This window comes from Cibotium barometz, chromosome 27 (genome assembly GCF_041138505.1).
Source record: "Cibotium barometz isolate CiBa-2024 chromosome 27, ASM4113850v1, whole genome shotgun sequence".
NCBI classification, from domain to species: Eukaryota; Viridiplantae; Streptophyta; class Polypodiopsida; order Cyatheales; family Cibotiaceae; genus Cibotium; species Cibotium barometz.
In genome coordinates, this window is record NC_141072.1 from 49209199 (window position 1) to 49220155 (window position 10957).

General features: G+C 43.5%; 1 protein-coding gene across 1 annotated transcript in view; it reads left to right on the plus strand.

Moving 5' to 3' along the window:
- Window positions 1-7868, plus strand: part of LOC147623475 (phosphoinositide phosphatase SAC6-like) — a 127000-nt gene extending 119132 nt beyond the window's left edge. Inside the window, 5 exon segments of the mRNA XM_086821636.1 lie at window positions 6443-6515; window positions 6620-6713; window positions 6856-6942; window positions 7123-7189; window positions 7329-7868. Of these exon segments, the coding sequence (XP_086677762.1) occupies window positions 6443-6515; window positions 6620-6713; window positions 6856-6942; window positions 7123-7189; window positions 7329-7456 (449 nt within the window). The 3' untranslated portion in view covers window positions 7457-7868.
- The last annotated feature ends 3089 nt before the right edge of the window (window positions 7869-10957 follow it).

Sequence of the window (10957 nt, forward strand, 5' to 3'; positions counted from 1 at the left end):
TGGATATGTATATATACACGAGGTTGCTCTGTCTGAGCGGGAGGCAGTCGCCATGGGACACAGTCACTGGCGCCTAATCCGTGATTCGTGTATGACCGCATCCGGGGCGACGAGGCGATCTTGCGGCGCCAGGCTTTTCACACCACCTGGCGCAAAGGCCCCTTCTACACCTTACATACGGGATCCCCCCGTTGGCATTACAGGCCACCTGTTTGGCTTCCCCCCCCCCCCCCCCCCCTATTGTATGATTTAGCCCCTCAGTCCTTTGTACTGATGCTTGTATTTTGCAGCACCTAGGGAGAGTCTCCCGGTCTGCCTTGCTATATTCACTGCTCTGTTTCTCTAGAGATCTTTTGTAGCCCTACGGGCGTTTTTATATAACTAATGAAAGGATCTTTTCTCAAAAAAAAAAAAAAGCAAGCGGGGACTGTGGCCACTGTTGCCGTTGAAATGCCACAATGTAAGAGTGCCAGAGCCAAGCCACTTTCATTATCCTTGTGGAAGAGTGTTGCGCTGGCGTCGTGTGCCAGGCAACAGTCCCCCAAGTAACGGTATGAGAAACGGGGAAGGGGAAATGTAAACGGAAACGGAAATTTTGAGGGGGAAAGTCGGAACGCGTTGTCATCTTAGGTTATCCTAACAGGGGGTATTGGGAAAGTCACTAAGTTGAGGGCCCACATGTATAATGTAACTTCGGAGTCTATAGTGTACACACTACATTTATGATTTGAAACTTCGGAGTTTAAAACTTTAAAGTTGCATGAGAAATCAAACCATTTAGAACTTGCCATAATCACAATATAAGCTAAAACCATCACTCAATCATCAATGAGTCAAGCCTCAAGACCATGTCATTACCAAAAAGTGTGAAATCAAATGCCAAAAGGAAGCTGCTCTCTAGAGTCTAGACTCTAGATTCGTGAGTCGTGAGTCCTAACTTCTCAAGACTCTTTTGTGCTATCATCCACTTGAAGCTTATCCTCATGCTTCTCCTCTGGTGGAGCTTCTTCCATGCCATCTTCATGTGTTTGACCATCACCCTCTGCCTCCTCAACTACATCACCAATGATATAGCCCGTGTTTGCCTATGAAGCCAATGTACTCATCATGAGTGTACTCATGCTTCATCTTTGTTAGCAAACGCAAGTTTGCATTAACAAAGACGAGGTCATCTGCTTTCTTTCTCCCAATGCAATCCTATTCTTTGAGTGTATGTGACCAAAGATTCTCCATAAACGCTCCAAAGCTGATGAAGAGCACACTTGTCCCAGAATACGAATGGCTAGGTGCTGAAGCTCTAGCGTTTCTATGCCATAGTCTTTCCACCAAGTGACAGCACCAACATGAAACCTCCAACATGAAAATTTGAAAAACCACATTTAGACTTCAAATAAAGGTCGGGAAAGAGCAGGGGCGGGGGGGCGCGAGAAGACCAGGCGGGGGGAGTAGACGGAGAGGACGGGGTAGGCTGGGGGAAGCAGACGCGAGGGCGGGGAGGGGGGTGTGCGTGCAGGCGGCAGCGCGAGCAGGGGGGGAGCGGAAGCTCTAGCGAGCTGTTTGGAAAGTTCATGTGTGTGTACCCATGTTTGCATGTCCAATAGTCTTAGGGGTTAATGGGAAAAAAGCCATTAGCAAAGGTCAAAGTGTACAAGCCTAGGCGTTACTGAGAATCTCCACAAAAAGAAGTGGGAGAAGAAGATGCCAAGTATTCAATGTAGCCCATAATGTTAATCTTGGTCACATGGGATGATTGAGAGAATCTAGGGATATTGTGACACCATCGATTATGTCACAAGCAATGTACTTCAAGCCTATATATTCAGGCTCTCATATCAATGAAACTATCTATCATTTTCCCATCATTTCTCTTGTCATTATGCTTATGATGTAGCTCATGTGACTAAGTGTTAATCTCGTTCATTATCTTAATCCTCATGCTAATTCAATAATCCTAATTACCTTTGATCCACCATCAGTACACCCACTATCAACCACCCAATCCGTAACACGTGAGATGGAAGGAATAGGAGAGTCAAAGGAAAGCTCCTCAATACCGATGAAGACAGTCTCATTGGTGGAAGAGGATTTTTGAGTTTGGTTGGTGTGGATGAAGAGGTTTGATTGGGGGGTTTCTTAGCAGAACTACCTTCTCTCTTCTTCTTGCGACAATCAAGCTGAATGTGACCTTTGAGACAACATTAATGACAAGTAAGCTCCTTATGAGCGGGATTGTTGGCAAGTTTGTGGTCACCTTTGTTGCTCGTGGAAACCTTGGACTGCCATTTTGTTGGTGTTGGACTCACACACCCACACACACACAAACCTGCACATTAGGGTTAGGTGCAGGATGGAGAAGCTCACACAGAAAATGAGAGAGAGAGAGAGAGAGAGAGAGAGAGAGAGAGAGAGAGAGAAATGAAATGATATATTAACGTCTTCAAAAGGCCAAATTGACCTATGAGACCAAAAAGGTTACAACAATTGGTGGATCTGATACAATGTCTGTGTAAGAAAAGCTAAAAACAAGTAACTGAAACTGAAATAACTATGAGGAAAAGTACGGTACTAGGAGCTCCTAATGGATAACATCTGGGAGGAAAACTCCAGCAACAAAGGTAAGCATCATACATATCACTATCCAAAGAAGTCTCTCATCGGTCGATGGCGGATATCCTCAATGTCCTCCATGGTGAGTACTCTGATTGGACGTCTCCCATGCCGTGCTAGTATGGTCCTGATCCTCTGTTGTAGTCTCCGCCGGTGTCGAGATGGGCCTCTCACCTTGGGGCGCCTGGACCGCCCCAGCTCTATAGCCCGATCAATCAGTGTACCTCTAGTGCGGCTATACTCTGGGGCTAGCTGCAATGCGTGCTGGCCTGACTGCTCAGTCTCTGGTCGAAAGAAGTCTGTAATTTGCCTCTGTAGGTGTCTCTCCCTCTCTGATCCCCTCCGGAGAGAGAGAGAGAGAGAGAGAGAGATATTAACGTCTACGAGAGGCCAAAGTTGGCCTATGAGACAAAAAATAATACAACTGTGTTCTTCCGGTCATCGGAAGAAAAGAAACAAAAGAAAAAGTGTGCATGTGTTTGGATACAACTGTGAATCATCATGGATCGGTGGAGCCCATATAGGGGGGTGGGGATGTGGATGGAGTGCTAAGGCAAGATGCATCTCTATATGCTGAAGGGGTAGTACAAGCATGCTATGCAGATCTATGTCTAACTCCGTCCAGTGCCATAAGAGGGATATAAGATATCATACATCGCCGATGCTGAGGCTCTGAATGGCATGAACATGTACCCTGAGTCTGAATGAAAGTGAGAAAAGTGTGGTAGCCACAAAATGCAAGTCAACCCTTGCATGTGTGTCACATCCATATAATATAGAAGTATAAAATATTATATGTAGAGTGTCCTTTCACACCTGATATCCAAGGGGAAAGCAAGCAAACCAAGCACCAATGTGCACTGCCAGGCAACCAAATCTCCTGTGCAAATGTTTGCCTGCAAACTGAAGCAAGTGTAAGCCTGCACCAAATTGTCCAATTACACACAATGTGTATACATATGCGACAAATCACAGCTGTAATGCCCAATTACATGCTCCAATCTGAAAAGCCCCAATTTTTATGCACTCCAATCCCTTCAATGTGCAGTTAATTGGCCAATTTTCACAAAAGCCCCAATCTTTATGCAGTCCAATCGCTTCAATGTGGAGTTAATTGGCCAATTTTCACAAAAGCCCCAAATTTTTGCAACTGAAAGCGGCTCAATTTGCTGATTTTGACCTCAATTTGGAAAACCCCCAAATTCCAACCCAAACAGCATGAATGGCACCACCTGCAATTTTTTTGGCAAAGGGGAATCTTGGCAAATCCCAAAAGATTGTTGAACCTGCACCAGAATACTTGCAAAGTTTTTTTTTTCTTGTTTATTTTGTTATTTACTAAAACAATAGCGGGGGACCACGGATGTGCAAGTGGAGGAGTTGCAGGCGCAAGCGTGAAGCTGGCGGAAGCAAGGCCGGACGGGGAACTGCACGTGGCGGAATTGAGGCCAGGCGGGGAGCTGAACGCTTGGATGTGGGAGACGGAGGCGTGGAGTCGTAGCCTGTTGCAGCCGACGATCGAAGGTGACTGCATGCATAGCCGGCTGCAGAGTGCAGCCACTGGGCGAGGAGGTGGCGGAGGTCGGCGCAGCCACTGGGTGAGGAGGCGGCGGAGGTCTGCCGGTTGGAGGTGTCGGAAAAGGGAGGCGCCTGTGGGCTGAGCGGTGGCGGTGCCCTCGCCACTAGCGACAGAAAAGCCACAACGACGATTGCCTCCGTCGCGACGGAAATTCGCAGGCCATGAACGGACGGACTACGCCGACGGAATTTCGCAGGCAGTTGCAGGGCCAAGACTGAACTTCCAGAGCTCTGATACCAATTGTTGGTGTTGGACTCACACACTCACACACACAAACCTGCACATTAGGGTTAGGCGCAGGATGGAGAAGCTCACACAGAAATGAGAGAGAGAGAGAGAGAGAGAGAGAGAGAGAGAGAGCCAAAAGTGTGGTAGCCACAAAATGCAAGTCAACCCTTGCATGTGTGTCACATCCATATAATATAGAAGTACAAAATATTATATGTAGAGTGCCCTTGTTTAAGCACACATAGCACTACCATAAGTGAGCATAGGCCTACATGGCTGTCCATCACGGATGGAAAGTGCATTAGTTGGACATCAAAACAGCTTTTCTCAATGGGTATCTGCATGAATATGTAAATCAGCCTAAAAATTTTGTCATACCTGGTCAAAAAGGCTAAGTATGTAAGCTCCCCAAAGCTCTTTATGGTCTCAAACAAGCTCCCAAAGCCTGGTATGATAAGAAACACTCTTCCATGACTAGCTGGGTTTGCACAAACAATCCAACTGAGAGCATCTTCTATGCAAAAGAGGATCATGAGATTTTGTTGATGCTCATACTTTATGTGGATGATATGTTGTTAACTGGGAACAATGAAGCCAAATTTCAGAATTCAAGGCTGATTTTCAAGCTTCGTTTGAAATGTTAGATCTTGGTCTCTTGCACTATTACTTGGGGATAGAGTTTGTACAGACAGATCTGGGAATTATGACACTTCAATCCAAGTACATACAGAAGCTTTGGTATAAGTTTGGTTTTCAGGATTGTAAGCCTATTTCTACCCCAGTGGAACCAAGGCTTAAATTGAGCATGTATGATGCAGGAGAGCCTTATGACATGAGTGTGTACAACCAAGCAGTTGGCTGTCTCATATATTTGTGCAACATCAGGCCAAGTCTTCAATTTAGTGTTTCCCAAGCTAGCAAGTTTATGCACAGTCAAGGAACGAAGCATTGGCAAGCTGTAAAGCGTATATTTCGCTATCTTTAGAATACCTAGGGATCTTGGATTGTTTTATCGAGGGGGGGGGGGGGGGTGGGGGCGGCGGGGGGGAGGGGGAGAGCAGCCTACAATTACATGCTTTCAGTGATTCAGTCTATGCTGGCAATTATGTCACTCGGCAATCCACCTTAGGCTCAAGATCCTCCCATAGTTACTGATTTTTCACCTCCCATAGGCACCCACCCGTGGGTGCTTAATTATCTGCCCATAGGCGATGCTCCCAAGGAAGCACCAGGGGGGGTTTTGAACCAGGACCACTTGGTCCTAGGAAAACACCTTCACCACTTGAGCTATCACCTCCTTGGCATGGGAACTGTTTTTTAACGGGAAAATCATGCATACACGCACAAATAACCTGTTTTGACCTTGTTTTCCATGCAACTGACCTTCCCATCATACCAATGACTTGTCAGGCACATGCACTTCATAATCCAATGTGTGTGCCCTGTTCTTGGGTGCCCACCAAAATGTGCAGGGTGCTTGGATAACCTCCCATTCCCAAAGCTTGCCCAAAAGTCCATAAATCCTATAAATATGATGAAATATAAATAAATACTTGTAAATGCTGTCAATCCCGGAAACGGAGACAACAGAAGCCTCCTGACATGGTATGTTCTATTACATATGCCATAAACCTAGAGATGATATGACATAGGTAATAAGAAGCGATACCGGTATAGTTGATTTGGATACTAAGAAGAGTATGCTTTTTCTCTTAACAAAAGGAGCTGAAATGACGATCAAGAAGAGGCTCTTATAGCTACACGCAACTATGGTTTAGAGAGGAGAGCTAAAAAGCTACTTCATTGTTTTCAGAATGAGGACTCTGAGGGGCACCTTTGTTGAAATTCCATAGACAGATGGTTTGTCGTTAACCTACAGTGTTTTCATTTGATATAAAATTATCATGGATTACCTGGGGTTACTGCTGAAATTCATGGAGACTCCAAAGTTTTAATTCAAATTCATTTCTAGGGCAACTCTGTTAGTCTTGCAAATTTAGCCATCACATTTCTGTCTTTGCTTTGCAGTGTGGGCTGATCATGGAGACAATATAAGCATTCAGTATTCTGGAACATGTGCTTTGAAAGGAGATTTTGTAAGGTGAAGTTTTCAAACCATCTGGTTTAGAATAAAGAGTATGGTAGAAGCTCCCTCTTATGAAGGCTAGCAATTCTATTTGCTGACAAGCAATTTTGCATGTCCAGGCATGGGAAGAGAACCGTCTACGGTATAATTAAGGATGGATACAGTGCTCTTGCTCGCTATTATTACAATAACCTTCAGGATGGTAAAAGGCAGGTTTGTGACATCTAGGAAAGCATGTAGGAGCCCTAGAAGCTTGCTGGATCTTTTGCAAGCTTGATAAAGATGATTGTTTGTTGAGCATGTATCTACAGGATGTTTCTTTGTAAATCCGCTTACTCAGTAAAAGGGTTTGCAGGATGCTCTTGACCTTGCAACTGGACACTATGTTGTGAGTCGAGGATTTTCATTTCGAGAGGAGAAAAAACTCACTAAGTTTTTAACGGTGAGTTGTTGTAATCCAAAGTGTGGAGTGGGTGTTACTGGTGTAATGAAAGTTTTCTCCATTTGCTTCAGATCCTGCAAGTTGCTGTGCGAAGTCAAATGATAATGTTTATGAAAAAGTTGAAACAGGCATAGATAGCTTCCATAATGATTTGCTCCTGATTTATTTTTTGGACTGCAGTACCTCCCACTTGTTTCGACTATTATGTTTACTGGGATGCTTTTCACTGCAATGTCACTGAGACATGGTAAGCCATGCACTTGTCTATGGGGCTGTTAAAGTTTTTAACCTGTCTGCGTGACCTTGATCTTTGCTTTTAAGTGCATTCTTTTATAGAGAACCTTAAAGTTCCTATGGATTACAAATGATTTGAGTTTGCTCTGCAGCAAGACAGGATGTATATCAGTTGCTGTACGCGTTTGTTTGGGGCAGCTTCACTGTTTGCATCATGACATTAGTGCGTAGTAATGGACGCCTCTTCACTAGTCGGCCACAGCTCTGCAAAATGTTTTGATGTGCATAGTGATAAGTATTGAACAATATTTGATTCTCATTTTTCACCATCATGTCATTTTAAACATGCAAGTGCAAGAAGTAAACCTGACTTCCTGGAGACGTACTTTGACACAACTGTGAGTGCTGACCATGGAGCGAATTGTACTATCATAAAATGAAATGCTATCTACTGTCAATTTCGTCTTATATTGCACTGCAAAAGTGCAATCCAAAGTTTGTACTGAAAGGACATCAGGATGCAGTCCATGATGTATTTAAAGGGTGAAATGAATTAAGGTGATGTTTATGCAAGTATACTTGTTAATGAGGGCCCAACAAAAGCCATGTGACCCTCGTTTACACTAGGCTTTGATATGGAATATACTTCCTACATCTTCATGCTTCATAATGTCAGGTTCGAAGTCCAAAAATGTGAAGTTCTTTTTTTGTGGGTGATGCTGGTATTAAGGTTGCGAATTTAGACAAGCCAATGGTTTATGTCCTTGTCTCCATCAGACCTGAAAGCAGAGAGTTGGATAGCGAGCCAACGATGCAAATAGTTTTAGGAAGTGCAGATGACCATATCTTGAGAGGTATATTGGTGGACTTTGAGAAGGTGGGAGAGTGGGAATGACGTTTCATCCTAGTTGAAAGTGGGTACGCTAGGGCTCTGTTTGAAATGGAAACAAGACTAAGAGGGCTAATCAAAGCAAGCACCTATCTGCTTGTCTAGTGCCCAACATAAAGACCAAGCATGTGATGGTACCATCGGGTGTATCTTTTTTCCAACAAGAAGCCATAGTAAGTAGTTTAGTATGAGGTTGAGCAAACTGAAATTGTATGTGGCCTAAAGCTGCAAGGACAGCTAGGTGTCTTTATGGGGAGGTTTAGGGGCCCTTTAAAGGGGCTAATTAGCAAAGTTAATTAGGGACTAGTCTTTTACATTGGCATATTTTATTGATAAATAGAGACTAGATCTATTAAAAAGTGAGTGTGATGATTTCTTTTGGGCTTTCTCCCAATTCAAATTTGAAATTTCTTGCTTCCCTCCTCAACCCTCACCCTTCCCTCCTCTGCACCCAATATGCTTTTGTTGCGTATCAACCATTCTTATATTGCAGCCCTTTTTCATTGGCCCTTTCTTCTCCCCTCTTCTCTCCAACTCCATAGCTCTGCAACATTTCTCATCACTCCTCTAAACTCTTGCTACACCCCTTTGAGGTCTGTAGCACTTAGAGCTTTGCAACATGTGTTTGATTTTGGTAGTCTATCATTGGTTTGTAGAACTCATTTGAGGTGTGTAGTAGTCCTCTAAGAACTACATTATCCCTTAACAAACCACTAGAATTATTGCCAAAACCCCTTGAGCCTTTTGTAGCACCACTTATAGTTTTTAGCATTTGTCTGATTTTGGTATTGCCTCTTTTTGGTTTGTAGCACTCGTATGAGGTGTGTGTCAATTGTCTAAGCTCTACGATATCCCCTCTAAGCTTTGCATCATCACTTGCAGCAACTCTGTAAGGTCTACGATATCCTCTCTCTAAGCCTTTGCGATCACCACTTGTAACATGTAGCATCTTTAAGACTTAACATCACTCTGAGCTCTACCACCTTCCCTCCAAACTATTTTTAAAATTTTTATTTTTGGAAATTCTCCATCCTACTTCTTTGCCTTGTGTTTTGCTATTTCATTTCTCTCTTATCCCGTCTCTCTTCTCTTCTCTCCAACACTTGCTCGATCCCACTTCTTGGTTATATATTGTTTGCCATCACCCATTTCTACATTAACACCATTGACATCCCTCAGTCACTCGTTGTTACCATAAGTGCAAAATGCTTCCACGAGATAATATAGATTGTACATAGATCTTGATCATGAGTATATAAGCCTTCAAAGTATTTTGGGAGATTTGATGATGAAATATGTTACTTTGCAAAGCTTGAATCTGAAAAATTTGAAAAGCATTGATCTTCGCACAGATGGTATGACTTCTGGAATAGACTCTTGTTCAGGTCAAGAGCTTACCTTAGACTTACCGAAGTATGTGTCGTTGGGTCTTCCCTTCGCGACACAAATTGCACTTCACTTTCTATGCCTAGATGAAGGCGACAAGAGATGGTCCTTCGTGATGGTTCTCTATCTCACAAAAAGATGGGAAATAAAGGGAAGCTAATTCAAAAGACACCTACAACCAAGCCTATCTAGCATGCATCCATCAAACAAGCAAGATCTGACGGGATACAAACAAGAAAGAAGAGGGAAGAGGAGAGCTCATAAGTAAACTATTAAAAGGGAATGATTCTCCAGGAAAAAATGACTTATATACAAGTGACTAGTTTTTACACACTGTCGGTCAAACTAAAAATGATATGACCTCTATTACTAGTTGTAGATACACGAAGTCCTTAGTTCTCTTATTTGACATTAAGTATAAGGTAAGGTCACTTTATATGTTCCAGCACATTCTTACAAAAGATACATGCTCGTTTGAGCAGGTAAGATGGGAAAGTGTCTTACAGTAGGTTGGGCAGGTGAAATCATGTGACCCTATGGGGTGGCTAATATACCCCCTTTTCTAATGGTGGTTGTGTCTTCGCGTCACCCAAGTTGGTGAAGTTGTCACAATGGAAAGGTATAGGTGGTGCAAGACATGGGCATGCGAGGTTAATCTGCAATAATCGGACGATGCAGGGCGAATTGGTGAGAAGCTTCATGTAGCCTTGGTGGTAGGTAGCGTGTCGAGGTGGCACAAAAGATACAGGTAAAGTTCTTCATGCGAGGCCTCTTGTTGTAGAAATGGTTGGGACCCTTCAAAATTTGGTAGTTGGTAGAACTAGTCCTCGCCCTGTGATTGGCAAAATGAGCACTAGGAGCACCATGCAACGGTTTGCATGTGTCGATGGCGGTTCAGATGTTCATTGTGCAACATCATATTATATCTTGAGATCATAGTGTGATGCCTAGGGATTGGACTTCTTTAAGACAAATATATTGACTACATTGAGATTTTGTTGGTGCTGAATTACCTGCAAGGTCGAGGGTTCTCCATGTGATGGGTTGTACCATGGACAAGGCTTACACCCGCTACCATGTCTCCCCATCCAGGAATGTACTTGCAGGGTTGATGTTTATGAGGTTAGTAGGTGCATGTATTTGTGTATGCCATGAGATGCAAGATATGAAGAAAACATGTGATGTTGCTCATATTGAAATATGCAGGTGACCATGGACGGAAGGTGTGTCCATGCACGTGTACTCTACTCCAACTTGACGATTTCTCTAATTCAATTGCTTTCTTTAACTCTCTTTGTTGCTTTTTTTGACATTTTTTTTAGGGAGTCAAGATCGTTAGATTGTTGATGCATGGTAGCTGGCTTTGTTTATAACTATAATAGAACTAGGTAGCCTCTATGACTCGAGGGATTTGGTGTCAGTGTGCACGAGGACAAAGACACCGCGAATCGATGGGTGATGGGACCGAAGAAGAGAAAGATCTAGGCGATGGGTCGTACCATGGGC